At 49.6% G+C, this 24493-nt stretch overlaps 1 protein-coding gene across 7 annotated transcripts; it reads right to left on the bottom strand.

Annotated features, from left to right (window-relative positions):
- Positions 1–3474: 3474 nt before the first annotated feature.
- On the bottom strand, positions 3475–9833 carry Rnf112 (ring finger protein 112). 7 transcript variants are annotated; one of them, XM_052757711.1, is made up of 15 exons: positions 9726–9833; positions 9267–9474; positions 9068–9108; positions 8072–8357; positions 7689–7895; positions 7438–7566; positions 7148–7252; positions 6351–6401; positions 6000–6056; positions 5845–5919; positions 5595–5715; positions 5324–5493; positions 5184–5237; positions 4962–5036; positions 3475–4872 (listed from the first exon to the last, which is right to left on the bottom strand). In XM_052757711.1, exons 2-15 carry the CDS (start codon positions 9318–9320, stop codon positions 4402–4404), a joined length of 1896 nt encoding a protein of 631 aa, XP_052613671.1. In that variant the 5' UTR covers positions 9321–9474; positions 9726–9833; the 3' UTR covers positions 3475–4401. The 7 variants fall into 7 exon arrangements, with proteins under 7 accessions (XP_052613671.1, XP_052613669.1, XP_052613675.1 ...); XM_052757709.1 differs by lacking the exon at positions 9726–9833 and adding an exon at positions 9564–9658; XM_052757715.1 differs by lacking the exon at positions 9726–9833 and adding an exon at positions 8878–8946 and having other exon boundaries at positions 9267–9617.
- Positions 9834–24493: the final 14660 nt, after the last annotated feature.

The following is a 24493-nucleotide window of genomic DNA, read 5'->3' as shown; positions in this document are numbered from 1 at the left end:
ACAGAGCAAGATCCAGGACAGGCACCACAACTACACGGAGAAACTCTATCTCGAAAAACCAAAAAAGAAGCCGGGTGGTGGTGGCGCACGCCTTTAATCCCAGCACTCGGGAGGCAGAGCCAGGCGGATCTCTGTGAGTTCGAGGCCAGCCTGGGCTACCAAGTGAGTTCCAGGAAAAGGCGCAAAGCTACACAGAGAAACCCTGTCTCGAAAAACCAAAAAAAAAAAAGAAAAGAAAAAGACTTACAATGTATTAAAAGTCAGCACATTATTTACTAACATTGCTTTGTATTTCTGTACTGCCAGTGTTGGGCCATAGAAGCATGCTCACTGACAACTTATTCCCAGGAGAGATGCAGCATGTAAAGACTTGCTAGGTACAGTCCTTGTTAGGGACAGGGACAGGCGAGCGTGGCTTTGGAAACAAAGGGCACTTACTTAGTTTATCATACAAATGTGCAAGGCTTTGACACTTAACAACTCTGTTTAAAGGATAAATAAACAGCTCACCCAGGACTGTCTTTCTGCGTGTCCCAGGGCCATGCGGTTCCAGCATGCAATCACTCTGTCAGCAGGGCATTTCAGCTAGGTGCTCTGACAGCTGCTTCCCAGGTAAACTTACGGGAAACTGTGAAAGTTCCCATAGTGAATGATGCTGCAGAGTCCTCATGCCTCATCCATGAGCATGCCCGGGCCATAGACTGCATCTGCCTGGCCATATAGATGAGTGTGTAATGGGTGACCATCTTTGTCAACTTATCTAGGTTTAGAATCAGCCAGAAGTAAAGCACATCTCTGTAAAGGCCTTTCAGGGAGTTTTAAGTGAGGGAGAAAGACCCACTCTCAATGTGGATGGACCATCCCATGGGCTAAGGTCCCAGATATAATAAAATGGGGCAGGGAGAGGAAGCCAGCAATACACAGTACCCTCTTTTCTTGCTTGGTTGGCCATGAAGCAAACAGCTGTCGTGCACATTGGGCCTGTCACCATGGGCTCTCTGCCCAACACACAGGACCAAGTGACCATGAACCAGGCCCTCTGAGACCATGAGCAAAGCCGGTCTTGTCCTCTCAGCTGTCTGTTCATGTAATGGCCACAAAAGCACAGCACGGGTAGGGTTTCTTTTGGTCTCTGTATTGTCATTGCCAGATCACATGCGATCAGGCCTGTGCACTGAATGTGTGTGAGAAGAGAATCGCCTCCCTTCTTTTTCCGCACTGGTGGAGAGAGTATTCTGGGTTGGCAAGGGGCTTCACTTTTTAAAAAACTCCTTCCTCTACCACAGGATTTCTAGATTTCAAGTTCCTAGGTGGGCAGTTAGCAAATGGTTTGTCATGACAGGAGCCGTGTTTCCTTATCGCTCACCAGCCAACTAGCGTTTGTCAGAGTGTCTTACAGCGACACCCCGACACCCCATTCCAAAGAGCACGGTCCATTCCTTGGTTAGGAAAGCAGCACCAAGCCACAAATGAGCTCGGGGCCTCATGCACTCAAGGCAGTCAGCGTTTATTCGGGCTCATGGTGTGGCTTCCTGCAGGGCAGTGGGATGGGGCTTCAGGATGCAGCTCCCTGTGTCTTGTGGACCCTCCATCTTCAAGACTAGGGAAATTCAGAATTAGGGCCTGCAAGGTATAACAGCAATCTCTAACCTGGAGACCTATGACAAGAGAATCTTGGAGGCCTGGGTTACTGTCTGGTGGATCCCAGAACCAATGCTGAAAACCCAGTACTAGTTTGGGGTGTCGTTTAAAGGTATCTCAGAGCTGGTCAATGGGATACTTGGTCTTTGTCAGACCTTTAAGAGATGGGGCCTAGGTCAGGTCACTAGGGAGCCAACCCTCAGTGGAAGTTCTTATGAAACCTCTTCTCCCTCTCCCTCTCCCCCTTCCCCTTCCCCCTCCTCTCTCTCTCTGGCTTCCTGTCTTGGCACATGGGGACTCCCTCTCATACACCCTCCTCCCACACTATGCCAAGCACCACAAGATTTTCACCAGAGCCAAGCTGATGCTAGCACACACCCTTGGACCTCCAAAACTGTAAGTTAAATAACGTGCTTGGCTTCAGGTGTTTTACCATAGGAATGAAGAAATGGAATCACACACACTCAGAAGCCACCTAATTGGGGTGAGAATCATAAGGCTGCCTGGGGGTCTGGAGAGACTGGTAAGTGTGAGGGCTCTGTAGAACAAGGGGTCTGACACCAGAGGTCTTGGGTTCAAGTCCTGGTTTGTCTGTCACTAGCTGTCTGAGCTGACGCCAAGACACACCATTCCTCTGGGCTTCTGGGTCCTCCTCTACACAAATGGGTATTGTTCCTACTGATGGTTTCCAAGCTTAAGGAAGATGTTTGGGAATGCTTTGAAAAATAGAAGGCACAAGACAAATGCCTTGGAATATTCATTTTCCCACAGAAGCCTCTTTAGCGGAGCTAGCTTCTCCCATCTGTTCAGTGAGTACAAAGAGGTTGACCTTGGAGTTTCCTCCAAGTTCCTGTGGGAGGGGGCTCCTCACCACACAACACCGCCTTCTCAGTCCTCAGAGGCCCTTATGTCCTGAGCCTGCCAACCCCAATCTCTGGAAGGCTTTGCAGCTCATGTGTCTACCAGATGACAGAGGAGGACGCTATGGCGCTCCCAGAAAACCTTGCTGTGCAAACACCACACACTGTCTAGTCCCTGTCCCCACGCAGGGCCCAGCTTCCAAAAAGGGTCATCCTCACTTGCCCCTACCCCACCCATCCTCCTTCCCAGCTCTGGGATTTTCCTACATTGGGTATTTTATCCTCCAGTCCCAGACCCTGTCCTCTGCCGCCCCTCAAAATTTCCCTGAGCTGGACATGCCTGCCGGCAGAAGCATCCAGAAAGAAACATCTTGATTTCAGCAAAGCCCTTAACAGCACATCTTCCAATGTCTGTATATTAACGCCAGCCTGGATGTCAGAGCCCCTGTTTCTCCACTAGCCAGCTGGACTATTTGAGGTTTATTTATTTATTATTTGAGGTTCTGTCTTGGTTTTGCATCTGTGAGATGCAGGGTTTGGACAGAGCGAGCATGTTGCAATTCTGAGATTGGAGGTGTGACTCGAGGGAGAATCCAGTGTAACCCACTGGCTAGCCCTGCACAATGGATCCTGGCTTCTCTTTTTTTCCAGTCTGACCGAGGCCTCCCTGGCATGCCTCTTTTGTCTCCTGCTGGAACAGAGATGTCGGCTCCCTATTGATGGAGTCCGCAAAGTCAGCTTCTCGGGGGACCAACACGAAGACTGGACCCAAAGTCCTTGCAGACGAGCCTGCAAAGGTGGCTGTGTACTTGGCCCTTGGCCAAAGCCTCCTGCCACCACCAAGCCAGGGCATGGTACTCCTCAGATCACTTCCAATTTCAGTGTCCCTGTCCCCACCACCACGCGCTGATAATGGAACTCTTTGTCATTTCCTCCCACCCCAAATTCTCATTCCAATTACACACTGAGAAGCTGCCATTCACACACACATTTTATTCTTATATAAAATAAAGGGTCGTGTGCCCAACATCCTTTACAGTTTAATAGCCCAGAGGTCTCCTTAGAAATTTCCATCCCCCCCAGAGAGAGACTCCCTGGGGGCTTGTTGTGAAGAGCTACATCAAGGAGGCCTTACAACGTGGCACAGAGGGCCCACAGCTCAAGGGAGAGGGGCCTTGTTTAAGGACTGAACTCATTTCCTCTGTTTTCCCCTACCAGACGCTGGCAGAACCTGGTCGACTGCCTTAGCAGACTGCAATCAGAGGTGTGGTTCTTTGGCATTTAATCCGCCTTGATCCATCCAAATGGGTTTGGCATGGGGCCCAGGCCCAGGAGGACTGCAGGAGACTGGGGTACGGGGCGGTTCAGGACACACATCTGGACACCCAGCTGAAGAGCAGTGAGGCCGGCCCCGCCTGTCCTTCTGGAGCAGTTTTGGGACCAAGTCGCTGCTCCAGGGTTACTTCCCTCAGTCCGTCAGTACCCATCTCTGTCCTGTGGTCCGTCCTCTTCCTCCCTGTCAGAGCCCCCAGCTCCAAAGTCAGTCATCCTGGGACCTGTCCCAACTGTAAAAAGGACAGGGCCCTCCGGGGGAAATAAACTGGAGTAGGGTGGGGCGAGTGGAGCCTTATTTATGGTGGGAGATCCTGGGCTCCAGTGAGTAGCAATTATCCACAGCCAGAAACAGGCTTCACGCCCTGTCTACTGCACCCCAAGCACAGCCTCCTGGCCAGAAAGCCTCGCCAGGTTCCTGGACTCAGCTTAAAACCCCCAGCTCAGTCAGTGAATGACATGGGGCACTCAACAGGGCCACTATGATGTGGTCCCCTCCGAATCCCTGGCATGGCCACATCCTTCCCCTTGCCCTTCATCTCTTTCGCCCTTCAGCGTCTCCTAGCTGTTACTCTTCCTGGAGAAGGGGTTCTCGGTCTCCCCCCGGGACCCTCTCATCTTCCTCTTTCTCCATGCAGCCCACGGTAGCAGCCAGGCCAGCACCCACCCCACCCCCAACTACAGCAGCCCCAGTGGCCCCCACCGCTGCCCCAGCGGCCACCATCCCAGCCTCCGCAGCCAATGCGGCTGCTGCCATGCCTGCACCCACCACGCCCCCTGCCAGGCCCATGAGCCCAGCACCTACAGCGCCCCCGACGGCGGCCAGGTGGCCACAGAAGCGCATGGTGTAGGAGTCCATGAAGGCCTTGGCCTCCGCCTGCAGCTCGGCTTCCAGGGCCTCGAGGGTCTGCTCTCTCTCCTTGCACAACAAGGCCACACCATGACGGGCCAAGATGGCATCCTTCTGGGTCGAGAGGAGGTTCCGCATGGTGTCAGGCAGGACTCGGAGCGCAGAGAAGATGCGCTTAGTGGCCATATCCTGGGGCAGTGGGAAGGGAAGGAGGTGGTCCAACTGGGCACCCAGGCATCCTCTCTGGCGCAGCCTCCCCTGCAGACCCTGGGGCTCACCTGCTGCCTCACGTATTCCTCAAACTCCTTCTTGGCAGCTTCCACTTTCCTCAGGTCATGAAGCTGAGCAGCCATCTGTCCATGGGAAAACCCAAGCTGCCTCCCTCTTTCCTCCTCAGCCAGAATACTACCGGTTCCTCATCTCCACTCCCAGGGTATGCAGACCCTTACCCCAGATCTCTCTCCTTGACCCCATCCTCCCCGAGGGGAGGAGCTCCTTACCTCATCTGGAGAGCTGAAACTGGGCCCGGTTTTCCCCATCCAGCCTGAGAGGTTCTGCAGAGACATCACACCCAGGTCAGGGAAAGCAAGCACACCTGCCGGCTGCTGCGGAGGCCAGGGTCCCCAGGAAGTTTCCACACCTTGATCTCCTGCGCCAGCTGCTGCCCTGTGAGCAGGCGTCTGTCCCCCCTGGCCATGGCACGCCCCTCACTCCAGTAGCCCTGGCAGCGGCTCTTGGCATGCTGGGGTGCTGTGCTCAGCACATCTGAGATGTAGGCCCGGAAGAGGTGGGAGAAGTCATCTTCTGTGTCTGAGAAAGAGATTCCTCGGGCTGAGGAGCCTGGGGCTGGGAGAGACTGGGCCAAAGCTGGGAAGCAATGTCAGGGAGGTCTCCACCCCTGGAACACTTACTGCCTCCTGGGCTTGCTTGGCCTTTGTTTACCCACTGCCTCTCAGGAGCAGGCAGGAGGTAACAGCGGGCCCGTTTCCCTAGGAGCAGCTCCTGGACCTTGGGGTATTTGCCGGACAGCTTCTGAAAGATGGATTGTGGAGAGTTCTGAGGCAAGGGAGCAGCCTCTGCCCGTAGACACACTTATGGGACGCCACCCAGCCTCCCTCACCTGCTGCCCTGGCATCGGTCTCTTCCCTCTGCACTTCTTACCTGGAGTATGTCACCCACGTGCCCTGGCCCTGACTTATTGTGATGGGAAGAGTCACGAACTAAGAGGTCCAGATGCTGGAAGAGAAAGGGATCCTGACTCCAGAAGCTGGGATTGGCAGTATCTGGACTGACAAGTCCAGAAAGAGGTGTCTCACCTGGATTGGCACCATCCCATAATGCTTGCCCATCACCTCCGCCACGTGAACGAACATCTGGGAAAGAGTACAGAGAGTTTTCGGGTTGGGCTACTCCAAGAGCTACAGTCTGCCTCCCAAGCCTTCTCTCTAGTCACCCTGGACCACTAGGGGAGCCAAGCTTCCTGCTTCCGGCTTGAAGATTCCCTTACCTCTCCCCAAACCAGGCACCTCATGCTCAACTATCTGTCCTGAAGACCACTAAGCCAGTTCAAGTGTCATAAAATCCTAAGCCTGAATGGGAAGGCGTGCGTTCCCTTTGACTGCCTTGTGGTCAGAGTGTGCCAGCTTCAACACCAGAGGCTGCCTCACCTCTAGATAGCCCAGGTCTGCGTCCTTCAGCTCTTGGGAGGTGTTCAGAATCTGGAATGGAGGAAAACAGGAAGAGGCAAGAAGATTTGCAGAAGTAGGAAGGGTTCTGTGAGGAGCTCCTGAGCGGCCTTTATCCCAGAACACAGGCCCAGTCAGGCCTGAGCCTTTCAGCCTAGGTGCGAGCCATCTTCTGGCAGACCTGGAGAGTTTTGTGGTCCTGCGGGCCTCCGGCTGTCCCTGAGGCCTATCGTCCCACCTTTAGAGTAACCCATCTGCCCACCTTCCCTAGGAACATCTTCCTCTTTCCAGAAGCACCTTCCAGAACTTGCATGAACCCCAGACACTCAAATCTGCAAAGTTCTCAGTTCTGAGGAAGCTGAGCTAGGAAATGGTGTGCAGAAGTGTGTGTGTGCCACCCTGGGGAATGGTGTGCAGGGGTGTGTGTGTGCCACCCTGGGGAATGTGTGCAGGGGTGTGTGTGTGCTACCCTGGGGAATGGTGTGCAGGGGTGTGTGTGTGTGCCACCCTGGGGAATGGTGTGCAGGGGTGTGTGTGTGTGCCACCCTGGGGAATGGTGTGCAGGGGTGTGTGTGTGTGTGTGCCGCCCTGGGGAATGGTGTGCAGGGGGGGGGGTGTGCCACCCTGGGGAATGTGTGCAGGGGTGTGTGTGTGCCACCCTGGGGAATGGTGTGCAGGTGTGTGTGTGTGCCATCCTGGGGAATGTGTGCAGGGGTGTGTGTGTGCCACCCTGGGGAATGGTGTGCAGGGTGGCCAACCCACCCGAGCACCTCTCTCACCTGGTAGGAGCTGAGCATCATGGTGAGAGCGCAGAGCTTGACCCTTGTTTCCCTGCTCAGTTCTGGGCTCATGACGTCTCCTGTGTCCACTAAGAACACAGCCACCTAGCGAGGACACAAATCAAGGGGTTAGGCCTGCCTTGTTCTGCCCAGCTCCTTTCTCTGTCCTTACCCCGGAGATGTCTTCTCAATCCTCTCTTCCCTCTCTCCCCTCCATCCCTCCACCCTGTATCATCCGGTTAGTTTCCTTCCTTGATCCATGCTGACTTCCATCTGCTCTTCTCCCGTACCTTCTTCCCTTCTTTTCCCAGCAGAAAGGGATGACTCCACATCCAGATGCCCCTGGTAAGGCCATTGGCACCCCATCTGACCCCAGGCAGGGACCCCTCTGTTCTGGGCCTGCCACTGTCACCTGATTCCTGCAGATGGAGAAGAAGGTCTCAGGCGGTCCATTCTGCATCCCCTGAGATGCTTCCCTCCCAGAGCCAACCTGGGGCTCTCACTTTGCCTCCCTGCAACCTCCTGCCAGCCCTGCCCTCACCAGGCCTGGTAAGCCTCTGAGCAAGTGGTCCAGAAGGAAGGACTTTCCTGAGTGCTGCTCTCCCAGGACAGCAAGTAAACAGACAGGTGTGTCCCTGGCCAGGGGATGCTTCAGACAGCGGTTTATGGCCCCCATCCTGAGGATGAGGCCTCCAGAGGCATTGATACGCACCAACAGCAGCCGCTCTGCCCTCACAGCACAGGTCTCCTGGGTGGGACAGAGAAGGGTCCCCTGAGCATCCCAAATGAGACCGACCCCAAGTTGGAAGTGTGTCCAGACTGGAACCCTGTGCCCCTTCCTAACAGTTTAGAATAGGGATCGAAGCTAATCCCCCGTCTTGGATCTAATCAGAGATCTCTGAGTGCAGAGATAACGTCCCTTACCTGCAGTGCAGGGGGCAGCGGCCGCTGAGGCAGGAGCTTCATCCTCTCCCCTAGGCTGCGGAGGCCCTTCTTTTGCTTGCAGATTTTCCGGCACTCGGGGCAGCATGGTGGCTCACATCCCGGGATTCGATGTGTGCTGAAGCACCGAACGCAGAAGTCATGGCCACAGTCCAGTGAGATGGGCTCTCGAAGCCTTTCCAGACAGATGGAGCAGGTAGGCGGCTCCCGGGGTGGGGAGGGACGTTGTCCCAGGCCCAGCTCCAGCTTGGGGAATGATGCATGGGACCTGGAAGATAGGGCATCATCTGAAAGTTGGATGCCTGTTGGGTGCAGGGTTTGGAGGGCTGACAGCTTAGGGATGAAGGCTCCTCTGTGCCACCTCAGCTTCCTAGGGCCACCTGGAGGATGAGCTCCACCCATTCCTCACCTCCTGGTACCCCAGGTCCTGGCCATCCTAAGCGAGAGCAACCCTCAGGGAATCCTGGCTCTGCACATGCCAGCCATGCAGCCATGGGTGAGGTCCAAAGGAGAGACTGGCAGTGCCCTGGCTGGGGCTGGGGACAGTCATTAGCGATGACTACCTCATTTACAAGGTGTCCAGGGCCAATACTCGGGAAACCCATAGAGCACCAGCCTTTCTGCAGCGGAGCTTCCTCAAGGGGGGACAAACTACAGTCTCAGCTGCCGGGACAGTCAGGAGAAGGCGGTAGCTTCCTGGCACCCAGGCGCCATTCTGCAGCTGAACAGATGGTCAGGTTCTCGGAGGATTCCTTGCACTCTCCGAGCTGAGCATCTGTAGCACCCACCTGCTTGTCCTGGTCCCTCCCTGCACAGCCTGGCCCATCCGGCCTTGTGCTTCCTCCCGGGGAAGAGCCCTGCAGAGCGCTCAGGAACCAGCCTGCTGGACTGCAGAGATCCGTGCTCCTGGACCAGCTCTGCCAGCTGACCTGCCAGGCCCACTGCACCAATCCCAGCCCAGAAGGCCCCGTGGCTCACCAACTGTTGCTGCTGTTTCCCATGAAGCTTCGTTTGCTCTCCTATGAGTAGGGGGAGGGGACAGATTTAGAACAGAATCCAGACCTCATCATCCTGCCGGGTTTCCAGGGTCCTTCCGCCGCCGCCACCCTCCCCCTTCCCAGGTGGCTTCTTCCCACCCCCAACTCTCCTTCCCAGATTTTAGGGCTTGAAGACTTGCCCGTTTGCCAAGCCGATGACAAAAAGCAGTGACTGACAGAGTGGGCCTCGGCATGGGAGGCTGGAATGGCAGAGGGTCCGATGCTCAGAGAGGAAGTCCACCGAGACCGTTTGCCGGTAGGACAGCCTTGCACCCAGAGGGCTAGCGGAGCAGGTGGAGAGTGGAGCAGGGGGATGGGTTCCTCAGAGGCTCTGCCTAGTTCTCAGCGCTGGAGAATAAATGAGCTGGTCAGAAAAAAAAGAGGCTGTAAAGGAGGGTGGATTCACCCCAAGGGGGAGGAGACAGGGCTGCGGGTACCAGGGCTTCGGAGGAGGGATGAACCACCCAGCCCAGCTCAGAATCCCTGGCAGAGGCTGGGATGCAGGCGAGCCGAGGCGGTGAGTCTCCATGGAGACGAAAGGGAAAGATAAGGACAGGGAGGAGGAGGGGGACGGAGAGCGTGAGGCCCCGTGGATGCACCTGGCAGAGCAGGAAGAGGCTCCTGATGGAGCCCAGGACCGCACTGACCCCATAAGAGCAGTGGCGGTCTTCAGAGCCCCGGGCAGGGTGGGCAGAGAGGAGGGGTGTAGGAAACAGGAGAGTGGGCAGCTGGAGCAGACCAGGGAAGCTATTGGTCCATTCCATCCCATTTCCTACTTTGACGGAGCATCCTCTATGTGCAGAGCAGCACGATGCCACTGTGCTCCATGTGACCCTGTGCATCTTGCTACCCTCTCCCAGGGTATGTGCCTGGTGCCTGCTAGCTTCCCATCTTCCTCATCATCTGGGGCTCTGCAAGTCCCCTGGTGGGCGGGGCATGTTTTTTTTTCCCCCTCCCAGGGACTTTTTCTCTGCTACAAACTTGTGAAGAGCCATCTCAAGACCTTTTTTTTTTTTAAATTGTATTTAGTTTTTTGACAATTGGATGCACGCATACAATGTTTCTTAATAAAATCCACTACACACACACACACACACACACACACACACACACACACACACACACACACACCTCTTCCCTGGACCCCTTCCAAACAAGCTCCCTTTTCACCTTCATGTCCTTATTATTATTATTATTATTATTATTATTATTATTATTATTATTAACTCACTGAGTCCAATTAGTTCATCCTACATGCACATAGGTGTGGGACAGTCCACTGGCGCATGGGCAGCCTACCAGCGGCCACACCCCAGAAGAAAAGTAACTGGCCCCCACCAGCAGCTGTCAGTTGCCAAGATGGGGGTGGAGCTTCATGAGTCTCTTCCCAGGCTGTGCAGCAATGCAGCCTGGCCTGATCTTGTTCAGATCTTCTGCACATCACCACCGCTGCTGTGAGTTCACGAGTGCACGGGTCATGGTGTGTCCAGACGACAGCGTGTCCAGACGACAGCACTTAGCAGCACTCCTCCCCGTCCTCCAGCTCGCACATCTGTCCAGCCCTCTCTTCTTTGGTATCCCCGAGCCTTAGGGTGGAGGGGAGGACAGGGGTTGATATAGATGTCCCGTTTAAGACTGAGCACTCGCCGGGCGGTCACTCTCTGCGGTCAGTCTCCGCATTCACTGCTGTCCACCACAAAGAGAAGCTCCTCTGACCGAGGCTGGAGCAGTGCTGATCGATGTGTGCAAACATACATATTTAGAAAACAGTTTGACAATATTTCCATTTGGCAAACGGCAGTGGTCGGTTCCTTTTTACTAAGGGCCTACGGCCTCCCTAGCGTTGGGCTTTTGAACAGGATTCCAGTATCAGGCCTCAAGTCCAATAAGGAAGTGGCTGGTTACCCCATTACGTGCGTGCATAACTACCGCATCTGTGGGTGCATCTTGCCTTCAGGTCAGTATTGCGGGGATCCGGCGAAAGGTAAAACCACCAGTATCCTTTTCTCCCCAGTGTGACACCTTCTTAGAAAGGCAGCCAGCAGGGAGGTAGTCCCAGTCAGTTCTGGGTTGACTCCTCTATATCCTGCTACCAAAAAGCGTGCAATCTTCAGCAATAGAGTCCACCATTTAGTTATGGTGTGCAACCAAGAGTACTAGCGATGGTCTGTGTTGTTTGGGGCGGGGGGGGGGGGGGGGGTCTGAGGTCTCCTTGACCATAACACACATCTTGCCCTGAGGATTTGTTTAATAACATGTGTCTTCTTGGAGTAACAGTATCCTCATGTGGAGTAACTCCATTTAAATGCCCCCCCCTTTTTTTTTTTTTAGATTTACAAAGTAGTGAGTTTCCATAAGGATTTTTCATACATCCTTAGTCTTGGTTAACCTGCACCCCACCCTTCACCATATCCACTGCCCCCATCCCCATTTAAACCTTTAGCCCCTGTGTTCTCCCCTCTACTTTAATATCATGTGTTTTACTATTCCTCCCATTAAAGTCACTCTCCTCCCCGTCTCCTGTGCCCTTTCTGGCTTTCTGGCCTTTACAGACACTTGAAGTGAAACACACACAGCTAAAATTTCAAAGCTGGGATCCACAGATGAGAGAGAGCAAGCACAGTGTGATGATATTTCTGTATCTGGGTTATCTCAGCATATTTTTTTCCTAGTTTCATCCATTTTCCTATACATTTCTTTTTATTGTTGTTGTTCATTGTTTTGTTTTTCAAGACAGGGTTTCTCTGTGTAGCCCTGGCTGTCCTGGAACTCACTCTGTAGACCAGGCTAGACTTGAACTCACAGAGATCTGCCTACCTCTGCCTTCCGAGCGCTGGAATTAAAGGCGTGAGCCACCACCACCTGGCCCCTACAAATTTCTTAATTTCATTTTCCTTTATAACTCAATAGAATCCCACCGTGTGTGTTGTGTGTGCCACATTTTCATGATCCATTCATCAGCTGATGGACGTCCAGGCTGATTGCATTTCCTGGTTATTGTGAACATGGATGTGCAAGCATCTTCATGGTAGGATATGGAGCCTTAAGGGTGTGTACTAGTTATCTTTCTGTTGTGTGATACAGCACCGTGACCAGGGCAACTTACAGCAGAAGGAAGAGTCACTTAGACTCACAGTTCCAGAGGGTGAGAGTCTATCATGGCGGGGAAGTGTGACAGCAAGTGGCAGCTGGAGCAGGAAGCTGAGGACTCACTTCTGGGACCACATGCAGGAAGTAGAGAGAGTGAAATGGCAATGGCGGAAGTGTAAGGATTCTGTCCTTAATTATGTCACCAGCTTGTGACCCAGCCTAAAAGCGGGCGTGCTCTCTCTGTGTTCTCTTTCCTCACTCTCTCCTTCCGTATTTCCCCCTCCTCCCGGCTTCTCTCTCTCTCTCTCTCTCTCTCTCTCTCTCTCTCTCTCTCTCTCTCTCTCTCTCAATAAAGCTCTAGAAAGGTAACTATGGCTCGTGACTCTCCCACCACCGATCCACCACTTAACCAACAATAAGACTCGGGAAATCTCATAGGCCAGCCCTGTGACACACTTCTTCCAACAAGACGACACTTCCGAAACTTCCCCAAACAGCACCAGTTTTTGTTTTTTGTTAGTTCTCAGAGAAACCTGGGTGTGGCCACGTTCAGCCTGGACTCTCCCCGCTGCCTGCTTTCTCCCTGACGTCCACAATAAAAATCTTCTCCACACTTGAGGAGCACTCATGACCCCCTCCCTTTATTTCATTCCGTTTCTGTTTCTGAAACGCTTTTATCAGGGGTAGGAAACACACACACACACACACACACACACACACACACAGGAGGCACACAGAGATAAAGACCCTCCACAGAGCAGAGAGGGGAGCCGGGAAGCAGAAGCCGCAGCCTCTCCCTGAGGGCTGGGAAGGTTTAAGTCTGAAGGATTTCCCTGATTTAGAGTTGGTCAGTCTGGAGGATGACCAGGTGGGTGACCGGTCCACAGCTGTTGCATAAACATGTCCAGCTCTGGTCTTGAACTTGCCAAGCCATCCTGTCAGTAGAGGCTTTACTGGCAGGAGAAAAAAACCTGCAAGGCCTTTGTTTTAAGCGTCCAAGCTTTTGTCTTGGGTTGAGAGGGTGAGGAAGAAGCCGCCATCTTGGAAGTTCACCGTCTTTACTCCCTAGGCATGGCCCCTCTCCCTATCTGTCTGCCTACCAGGGAGTCTGTCTAACTCTAGTCCCTCATCCCCTCCCGCTCAGAGGTCACTCTAACTGCGGTTAAGGGCTTAGCAGCACCAACCATGCTAGCTTCTTAGAGCTGCCAGCAGCGGTGATGAGGGAGGAGCAGGGGTCAGAATGCCTCAGAAGAGGGTTGCTCACAGGCTTCCCAATGAAACCTGACCAACAGCAGAACGTGAGAAAGTCACTCGATGACTGTAAGAGTGTGTCTGGGTTGTAAAACAGGGTCCCTGTTGAGATTATCTATGTTCTATTACCAACAAAGACTCAGGAGTCAGATATTGGGGTGAAAACCCGATAGATCAAAGAAGCAGCGGAGGAGTGACCAGCTGATCTTCTCTCCACACTTTCCAGATCCAAAAGGAAGTCCAAAAAGCCCTGGAATCCCCAAGTCCCTCCCTACTCCTTCCTGTGCCTCCCTATCTGTATCCTGGGTCCTCTATATTCTCTATGACTGAGTCTTGCCAACTTGTCACTGGCTCCACCCCCTGATTCAAGGTTAACTTTATTAACACAGTCTCAGGGGTGTCACAGTGTGATCAAACATCCTGCAACAGGTTCATATGAGATTATAGTTGGTCTTGCTCAGCCTTTGGTTAGCATAAAAAAGGATGTCTATTGAGACAGCCTGGCTCCTAAGACAGGGAGGGGAGACTGTGGGAGACAGCTGCAGCAATCTCCTCATTTCCAAGCCCCTCACTGCACCCCTACAAAGGGCTGCAGTCAGCTTCTTTTCTTGGCAGACTCCTCAATTTCCTGAGGGAGAGAGGCTGCCCCTTGCTGTGTGTGCTAATAAACACAGTCCCATCTGTCGAAGGTCATACTCTGGTCTCTTTCTGCATTGTGTCTCTTTATGCTGGCTAAGAAACCTAACAGTATGCATCCTAAGAGCATGCTATGTGGGTGAGGTAGCATCTGAAACAGATGAGAAGTGAGACTGAATGTTAGGTTTCAAGGAGAAGGGGAAGGCATTGGAGAAAGAGGCATGTTAAGTCAAAATCATCTTTCAGGCAAGAGATTGATCAATACCAGAATAAGCCGTATAAGTGGGGGGGATCTGAAGGAGCTTTGGTCCTGCCAGACAAAGCAAAGGTTTGCAAAGGAAGATGATGACTTGCATTGCAAGGAAGCAGGCTTAGTTAATATGTGATCCACACTATGAGACCCAAGGTTCAATGAGTAAAGGTACTTATTGCATAAATGTAAGGACCTGAGTTCAAGTTCCCAAAATCCATATAAAAAGAGGATGCCTAGTGCAAACATATGTAATCCCAGCACTCCTAGGAGAGAGATGGACACAGAGACAGGAGAACCCCAGAAGCAGGTCAGCTAACCTGGCATATTTGCAGCAGAAAGAAAGGAAAAAGTCAGAAAGATCCTGTCCTAAAAAGAGGTAGAAGGCAAGGGCTGACATCAAAAGTTGTCCTCTGACCCCTGATGGGAAAGAACAATCTCAGTGTCACACAAAGGAACACAAGAACAAAGTATCAGGTAAGGCTATTTCTTTTCATAAAAAGGATGAGCCATGACCCTAACCAGGCTAGCAAGTCACAGCACACATTGCCCTGATGGCCTGTCTTTTATCCCTAATGTAAGGAGCAGCGTGGCTGTTCCCTGTGGCCCAAGTTCCAACCCTAGAGTCTACTCCCAACTGGCTAATTTAGAAAGTGGTTTGAAAAGAAAGGCAGAGGGAGAATGCAGAGTTATCGATGTTCGTATATTTAATCACTTCAGGAACTGCAAGAAGCTGGTTACATCTGATCACACACGCTCATCTAACAAAGAATTAACAAAAGAGACTGGAGGTGGGTTGGGGCAGGGTGTGAAGCAGATACCCTTGTTCCTATGGAGGATCAAGGTTTGATTCCCAGCACCACATGGCCGTTCACAACCGTCCATAACTCCAGTTCCAGGATGCAGAAGATCTGCTGACATACAAGTAAAATACTCATACACATAAAATAAAGAAATAAAGAAAATTTTTGAATGTTTTAAAAAAGAAATAGCTGAATATCTCACACCCCCACACATATGACATGGCATGTATGGGCCTGTATGCACACACATGAATCCATGCATGAACACACACATACACATCACACACAAATACATATGCACACACGTCACACACAAATGCACACACACATACGCACACACACATAAGTACAGAGAATCAAGGAGAATGGGGTCGCATATATCCCTCCGCCTGTGGCACTGTCCTTCAGTCCCAGCTCTTTGCAGGGTCTAAGAGGCTCACTGTTCGGTCATGCAAACAGCTTCTGGGTGCTATTAGGTGTATGGGGATATTAGGAATCAGGTGCTCCCCCCAGCCTGCCTTCAGTGACTCAGCAAGAGCAGCCACATTATCATCATCAGCTGCCAAACACAAGTACCCTTTAAAAAATCATCACCATCATGGCTCGCCCTTTCCCTCTCTACCTCCCTCTCCCTCTCTACCTCCCCCTCCCCCTCTCTGTTTCTGTCTCTAAGCCCCCATCCCCTAAATAAATCTCTTGCATGAGATGTGCTGTGTGGTGTGATCTTTGAGGCATTCCTTGGCCCCAGTCGATCAGCCAAGGTACTTTTCGGCTGAAATCCTAACACTGGTGCCCAGACTCGGTAGGCTATTCTGGTGCCTGTGCACTCCCCCCTTGGGAGTCTAAGCCACACTGGGATCCTATGCTTGATCTCCAGTCCACCTGCAACAGACTCACTTTCTGGCTCACCAGTTGCTGGGCACTGTAGCGAGTCTTTCTCTGTCCCATCAGCTAGCTCCCAAATCATGACACAGAGACTTACTATGAAAACTCGGCCAATAGCTTAGGCTTGTTTCTAACTAGATCTATAACTTAAATTAGCCCATTTCTGTTGCTCTATGTGCAGCCCTGAGGCTCGTCTACATACTGTCCATCCTGCTTTTCTGCTTCCTCTGTGTTTCCTCACATCTCTGCCCTTCTTCCTCCCAGCGTCCTCTATGCCTGGAAATCCTGTCTAGCTATTGGCTGTTCAGCTTTTTTATTAAGCCAATTAGATTGACACTTCTTCACAGTGTATAAAAGGATTGTTCCCCAACAAGGTACCCCATCCAACAGCGGCAACTGGTAAGTTTTCCCTTTGGTCAGTATAAATGCTTCCCTGGATCCAAGGGAGTTACTGTTGAGCATCCGGCAGCTCTCTGGTGTTCTAGGAGGTGAAGGTCATGGTCTTTAAGGCTAAGGTTGACCCTCTTCACTGACCCTACCTCTGATCCTTTCCCTTCAGTGAAACTTCATTTTTAACTCAGTTTTCACCTTTTGGCTTTGTTTGAAAGTCCTAGTACCAGGTGCTGTGTTGTTGGTCGATCTTTGATCTTTTAGGGGGCCTGCCACCCTGCTCCCACATAAATTATACATTGAGGCTTATTCTTATTTATAAATGATCAGCCTTAGCTTGGCTTGTTTCTTGCCAGCTTTCTTTAACTTTAAATTATCTCATCTACCTTTTGCCTCTGGGCTTTTCCTGTTCTCTTACTTCTGTAAATCTTACTCTCACTCTTATGGCTGGTTGTGTTGCTGGGTAGTTGGCCCCTGATGTCCTCCTTCTTCTCTGGCTACTTCTTTTCTCCTCCCGGATTTCTCCTTCTATTTATCCTCTCTGCCTGCCAACCCTGCCTATTTCTCTCTCCTGCCTCACAGTTGGCTGTTCAGCTCTTTATTAGACTATTGGGTGTTTTAGACAGGCACAGTAACACAGCTTCACAGAGTTAAACAAACGCAGCATAAACAAAGTAACACACCTTAAAATAACATTCCCCAACAGTGTGGAGTCTCTCCTTGGGCTTAGCCAGGCTATGCCCCTGATCCCTGTCCAGTGTGGTGACAATCCACTGAACAGTTTGTGCCTTCCTCATTCAGTCCCCCTGAGTCCTGGAGACACCTTGGACTTCAGGCCTTGGACCTCCCCCTCTTCCTCGCCCTTGGGAATCTCAAATTTATTCACTTTTATAGTGCAAGCGATAGGGGAAGGATGGGGACAGAAAAGGATTCCTTATTCCTATTTCTCTTTTCTCTGCTCCAAGCCCTGTTTGTTTTGTCTCATCACACACACACACACACACACACACACACACACACACACACACACACACACACTGTGTAAATGTCCTGTTTTTAAGTTACCTTTGATGGATCTGTAAGCTTGTTGCAAAGTGGGAGCTAAGCGGAAAAAGCAAAGGAGAAGGCCAGCTGCAGGTTCGCACATCTGTTCTCCCCGGCAACGTCAGCTCTGAACCAAGGCGCTGATCTAAGCCTCCTAAGGTATGTGCTGGCCATTTGTTCCTGTGGCTTCTACCACCCACAAAATTTGACTCCAAATTCTGCCCTGCAATTCTTCAGCTGCTGCTTCTTCCTGACCTGCTGTGCCCTCCACGTGGGCACCTACGTGCTTCTCGGTTCCTGGTTGTTCCTCCTTGTCCCTTAACCGTTCCTCTCCTTGTCCTGTGCCCTATGTGGGTCTCTGTCTCCTGGAGCCAGCTTCTACACCCTTGGTACTCCCACCACGTGGACAACTTCCTCTCTTGGCTCTGGCCCTCTACACCTGTGTGGGTCTCTCCCCTAAAGACACCCACTTGCTCCCTTTTCCCTGCACTCCGCTGGCTATCTCCCACAGCTTCAGCTCTCAGCTCCCTCTTGGAGCTTATAGGAACACACCCACACCATCTTCTGCTTCCCACCCTCTCTCTCTTCCTCCATGAGCACAGATTTTATTATGACAGCCTGGCCTCAGTACAGATCAATGGCCAAAAAACTGGCGAATCTGAATTCCAGATTCTCACAAATTATAACAAACAATTGTAACTGCGTGGACTAAAGATCCCCAAACATCTTATATCTAAACTTGCTCCACTCTACACTTTCTCTACTTTCCACTCTTTCTTTTGTTTTGTTTTGGTTTGGTTTGGGTTTGTTTGTTTGTTTGTTTGTTTGTTTGAAACAGGGTTTCTCTGTAGCTTTGGAGCCTATCCTGGAACTCGCTCTGTAGACCAGGCTGGCCTAGAACTCACAGGGATTTGCCTGCCTCAGCCTCCTGAGTGCTGGGATTAAAGGCGTGTGCCGCCGCCGCCGCCGCCGCCGCCGCCGCCGCCGCCGCCGCCGCCGCCGCCGCCACCACCATCCAGCTCTACTTTCCACTCTTAAAATATTTTATCTCTGATTTCTCTATGCTCTGCTCTTGAAAAAAATCTCTAAGATTATCTGTAAACTCTCATTCAGGATTTGTAAATTGTTCATTAAAGAAAAAAACCTATAAAATCTGTAATAAAAAATGGCCTTAAGCTTATAACTAAAGGCTTATAATTAAAAATCTGTGTGTGTGTGTGTGTGTGTGTGTGTGTGTGTGTGTGTGTATGTGTGTGTGATTCAACTCTTGTTTAGGATGTGTGTATGTGTGTATAATTTGGATTCAACTCTGTATGTATATATGTTACTTGGATTCAACTTTGTATGTGTGTATGTAACTTGGATTCAACTCTCATTTGAAATTAAAAAAAAATCTACTAGAAAAACATGTTTTAAAATAACTCTCCTCCATCTTGGCCTATGACCTCATCAAGATTTAAGCAGCCACGTGGCTGACGGCCATCTTTACTAAGGTTAAAGAGTGCATGCCGTGATTTACCCATCATCTTCAGATGATGATGGCATAGAACAACAATTGTGAAACTTCTTAAGTCCTAATGTTTATCATTGTATCTCTTTTTGCACTAAGGAAGCAACAGCAAGTCTCCAAAATATTTTGGATTGGTATGGACTTTTGTATGATGATAAAAATTTAAGGTTATATTTGCCACAACATACTATATGTGTGATTCAACTCTGGTTTAGAATATACTGTATATGATGATAAAAATTTAAGGTTTTCAGATTAACAAAAGCTGATTTAAAATGTATGTCTGCCGGGCGTGGTGGAGCACACCTTTAATCTCAACACTTGGGAGCCAGAGGCAGGTGGCTTTCTATGAATTCCAGGCCAGCCTAGTCTACAGAGCAAGTTCCAGGACAGCCAGTGCCACCCAGAAAAACTGTCTTGAAAAAAAATCAAAACAAAAAAGCAACAACACCAACAAAAAAATGTATGTCTAACTGCTTACGTCTTTGCTAACTGTTCAACACCAAGCTGCTAGAAAATTCAGATAAGTAACAACATGTTTAATAAATAAGGTATATTTGATAAGCAAGATTTATAAATTCCTAAGTCTACTCAGGTTCACAATAATGTTTGTCTAGCTTTTTTGTCTTTGCTCACTTTAAGCTGTAGCCATTTGGACAATCTAAGCCATACAAAAAATTCTATAATGGTGCACTATACAAGGATCAGTAGGCTGGGCAGCACTCAGAAGAAAGAGGCAGGTGGATCTCTGTGAGTTCAAAGTCATTCTGGTCTACAGAGTAAGGTTCAGGACAGCCAGGACTATATGGAGAAAACCTGTCTCAGAAAAACAACAACAGCAAAAGGATCAATAAAGTTGCCAGTCTCTCTATGAACAGTATCTATGATTAAAAGTTTTATTTTGATACTAGAAGACCTTCAATTCAAAAATTGTTATTTCTTGAGGCTAAACCTAACAGGGATAGAATGTAAAGTCCTAGTCTTATGAACACTACTAACTTATTGTAAACTGTTAAAGATAATTAAGACATGCAAGTTAATAGTCACCTTATAGATAATCAGATTCTTTAATGTGTTTAGAACTATACTTCTAGTTGGGTGATGGTGTGCATGCCTTTAATCCCAGCACTCAGGAGGCAGAGGCAGGTAGATATCTGTGAGTTCAAGGCCGGCCTACAGAGAGAGTTTCAGGACAGTCAGGGCTACACAGAGAAACCCTGTCTCAAAATCAAAAAAGAAAAAAGAAAAGAACTATACTTGTAGTCATGCTAAATACTAATATAATTAATTACAGGAACAAGTTTTATTTAACCTCCTGTATATGTTTTCAAAGTTAAGCCTAAAACAAGTTACTAGAAACAAGCAAAGTTTGTTTAGTTTAGATATACTTAATGGATAAGTGGTCCTCAGAACTTTTGAGAGATCTGCTGAACATGGCATTTAATATTTAATTTTTTTAAAAAAAAAGCTTCCCATGATAGAAGTGCCAGCTCCTGGCAGCTGCCCTTAGATCTCCTCCACAGACAATGGAGCACAGAAGAACACTTGGAGCTTGCTTTGAATGTGGCAGAGCCAGCCACTGGGTGAAAACTGCCCTTCACCTCGTCCACTGCCAGGACCCTGTACAAACTGTGGACAAGCAGGATACTGGGGAGTTGAATACCCCGCTTTGCCTAGACAAGGTAGGCTGGTCCCCCCAGTGCTTCCTCCACAGGAAAGTCTGTTGGATCTTCTGGGGATTGTAGCCAAAGACTTAGACTACCCTGGGCCCTCTGCCTCCAACAACCACAGAGGAATCTAGGGCGATTTTCCAGGTAGCCAGTAAGTCTCTGTCATTTTCAATAGATTCAGAAGCTACTTGGTCTGTCCTTCCTGCTTACTCAGGTGAAATTTATCCTTCTCAGGTATCTGATGGTGTTTACGACTAGGTTAGTAATAACTTTGCCAATTGAACAGCAGCAGCCAAGGCTTCAGCTGTCTTCCCAGTTCTCTTCATATGTAAAAATCAGGCTTCAGGCCTCACTTTCCTAGAGCTACTACTAGGTCTAGACACAGTCTACCTTGCTACCAGACTCTAAAAATAGCTAAACTTATAAAACATACCAATGTAACTTTTTACTAATCCTTTATTTAAAAGAATTGGATTTACAATAACTGCTCTCAGTCATCAACCACCTGTGTCTCATGGTAAATGACTGGATAGAAAAAAAAAGGTGTAAAGTTTATGTAAGGTCCGAGGATACAAAAGCGTAAGTTGTGGGTCCAAGAAAATGTTTTAAGATGTGTAAATGCAAGTTATAAAGGTCTGAGGATATGAAAGCTTAAGTTATAACGGTCTAAAAAAGTGTTTAAAGGTGTGTAAATGCAATTTGTGAAGGTATAAGAAAGTGACTTAAGGTATATAAAAATGAAAAATGTGTCAGATTTCTTTCCCTCTCTATGCTATTGTTATATTAAAACTTCAAAAGTTCGGAGTTTTAACATTGATCAGTGGAGTTCTGATAACTAATTAATCTACTCTGCTAAGTGCTGACTACTGATATCATAGTCACAAGCTCAAGATTTTAAATTTCCTTTTGTTGTCTTCTAAGTATAGACTTAAAAGTGCTTTTCATTGTGCTAAAAACATCTGTCTAACCTATACACACTCAGTCTTCTGGATAGAGGAAAGAGTGTAAATGCTCTTAACCAAAAGTCGTTTTTGGTCCCCAAGCTTCTGCTATGACTCAAAAGCATGAGTCTACAGCCTTTTCTACAATATAGATTGTAGTACAGATTACAAACATTGGAAATGCTAACATATCTGAAATTTACCTCTTTTTATAAACTTAAGAATTCTTGTAAGATTCAGGGAATTGGCTTGAATCCACCTCTCACAGGAAAAATGGACTCTAGATAAGTACTGTCAATTAACAACTTGTTCCGTACCTGCCAGTTCCACCTATTCCTAAGAGTGGGATGTCTGTCTGTCTGTCTCTGCCTCTGCCTCTGCCCCCCTCTCTGTCTCTCTCTCCGTGGTCTTGGGACTTCTCTTCCACAACTACCATACCAGGACCATGGGCCTGAAAGTTTCAAATGTACACCCTGGATAAAAACTTTCCCTTAAGCCGGGCGGTGGTGGCGCACGCCTTTAATCCCAGCACTCGGGAGGCAGAGCCAGGCGGATCTCTGTGAGTTCGAGGCCAGCCTGGTCTCCAAAGCGAGTTCCAGGAAAGGCGCAAAGCTACACAGAGAAACCCTGTCTCGAAAAACCAAAAAAAAAAAAAAAAAAAAAAAAAACTTTCCCTTAAACTCCTTAACTTTACCTTCCCTCCCTAGTCTCTGTCCCAACAGATTTCAAGTCAACTGCAGACTGCTCCAGCACCAGCTCCAGGTGTTCCCTCAAAATCTGTATCCCGAACAGTTTCAGAGTGGCTAGTCTGAGGTAGCCCAGCCTCACAAACTGTTCCAACTGCTGCTTTCATGTCCCTAGCCCCAAATGGTCTTGCAGAGTCTGGACAGTGAGTGAAATGTGAAACAACCTGGACTTGGCCAGCATCTCAACTTTCTTTTGTCTCCAAAGATGTTGACACCCCTAGACAACAGGAAGCAGTCCAAAGAGTAGAGCACCCTCATTCCTGCCTCATCAGCCACCCCTTCCTATTTCCTCACCTCTTACGATAAACCAAAGGGAGGCATGTCAGGAACCAGGTGCTCCCCCAGCCTGCCTCCAGTGACTCAGTGCCTGTAGCTACATCATCACCTGCCACCAAATGTGACACATGTACACTTTAAAATGTCCCGGCCATCACAGCCCACTCCCCTGTGTGTGTGTGTGTATCCCTTCCCCCCACCCCAATAAATCCCTTGCATGAGATCTGTTGCGTGATGTGATCTTTGCAGCATTCCTTGGCCCCGATCGATCCTCCAATGCACTCTTCCGCAGAAACCCTAACAGAAGGTTGATGAATCTCTAACCACCTTGGTATTCATTTCCAAAAGGATACTTTCATACCTAGCCATACAAGGAGCAGCAGACCTCATTCCTAGTGTGGCCAGAAAACTGGAATGTGGAGACAGAGACAGACAACACTGTTAGCATGATACAGAGGAGGGCCACAAACCTTCCCTACCTGGGCTACACACAACAAACAGAGCATGTTGGGGAAAAGCCTGTGGTCTCCAAACATGGGAGAAGTGGTGTTACATAAATGACCTGTGAAGGGTTATGAGCCTCATGATCCTGGATTTTGGCCTGCTCATTAACCCTCTCCCATCCTTGGGAGTGGCTTTCTCAATTAATACGGTCTGTTTTTATTACCTTACCATGTATCCTTGGAACAGTTTGTCTTAGGACAGAAGGCCATGGAAATTTGGGGTATCCTCCAAATTTAGACCAATGACTATAGTACCTGTAATCTTCCTGTTCCCAACTCTGCATCCCTCCCTGCCCTCAGCCAGCCTGGTCCTCCCCCAGGCTGGGTCAGGCCAGGCTTCCTTGTGTGCACAGAAGGCTTGACCAGGATCCAGGATCAGAGACCAGAGATTGGGGGCTGGAGATTCAGCCCCTCAGGAAGCTGCTGGCACCAGCTACCATGTTCAGTTTTTTTTTTTTTTTTTTTTTTTTTTTTTTGGTTTTTCGAGACAGGGTTTCTCTGAGTAGCTTTGCGCCTTTCCTGGAACTCACTTGGTAGTCCAGGCTGGCCTCGAACTCACAGAGATCCGCCTGCCTCTGCCTCCCGAGTGCTGGGATTAAAGGCATGTGCCACATGTTCAGTTTTTAAAAAGAAAATCAAGGTAAGGCTGGCATAGTGTGAAAGTCCTCTGTCGTGTGTGTGTGTGTGTGTGTGTGTGTGTGTGTGTGTGTGTGTGTGTGTGTGTGTGTGTGTAGGTTTCAACTTCCTAGGCAGTCCCTGCCAGGAGCCCTCAGTCACATATATCCCCAGCCTTGACACAGGACGGTCCCTAGAATGGTTCATTCCAGGCCACAGTATAAATGTCCCAAACCCTAGTGACTTGGGAGAGGCAGCCATCAGCTCAGTCATGTTCCTCACAGAGGAATCCACAGGAGGCCATAGGTAACAAGCAAGAATCTGGTTTCAACTACAGTACTGACTTGGGGAATGCGAGGAACAATCCGCGGCGGGGATGATGTGTTAGTGAGGGTTCTCAAAGGGACAGAACCAATAGGATGAACATCAGTACAAATTATATAGATTTATATTAAAATGTAAGTATAGATTTAATAAAAAATTTATCAAATCAGTTTCTTAAAATAGTAACAACAAATTGTCTCACACATGAGAGGCTAAGAACCCAGTGGTTGCTCAGTCTTTGAAGTTGAGTACCTCAGTGGACCCACCCTGGTGCTGAAAACCATGGAAGCCTAGAACCACTGTGTTCTGATCACAGTGGAGGAATCAGCAGCAGCCACAGGGTAAAACAACTTGGAGAGAAGAAGGTCAGGCATGCAAAAGGCAAGTCAATGTCCACCATGGCTCTCACAATCCCTGCTGCTACCTGAAGGTG

Source organism: Peromyscus californicus, unplaced genomic scaffold, assembly GCF_007827085.1.
Source record: "Peromyscus californicus insignis strain IS unplaced genomic scaffold, ASM782708v3 Scaffold_3__1_contigs__length_106647218, whole genome shotgun sequence".
NCBI lineage: Eukaryota > Metazoa > Chordata > Mammalia > Rodentia > Cricetidae > Peromyscus > Peromyscus californicus.
Note: the sequence above shows the minus strand (reverse complement) of the source record. Positions and strands in the feature narration are given on the sequence as shown.

What these genes read in the sequence shown, in the direction of transcription:
- Rnf112 (XM_052757715.1), bottom strand. Translation starts at nt 9,320, where the DNA reads ATGCCGAGGCCCACTCTGTCAGTCACTGCTTTTTGTCATCGGCTTGGC. An exon ending in GTCATCGGCTTGGCAAACGG is followed by an intron (nt 9,109 to 9,266) that starts GCAAGTCTTCAA and finishes CCCTACTCATAG; the next exon opens with GAGAGCAAACGAAGCTTCAT. An exon ending in AGCTGGCGCAGGAGATCAAG is followed by an intron (nt 5,238 to 5,323) that starts GTGTGGAAACTT and finishes ATGTCTCTGCAG; the next exon opens with AACCTCTCAGGCTGGATGGG.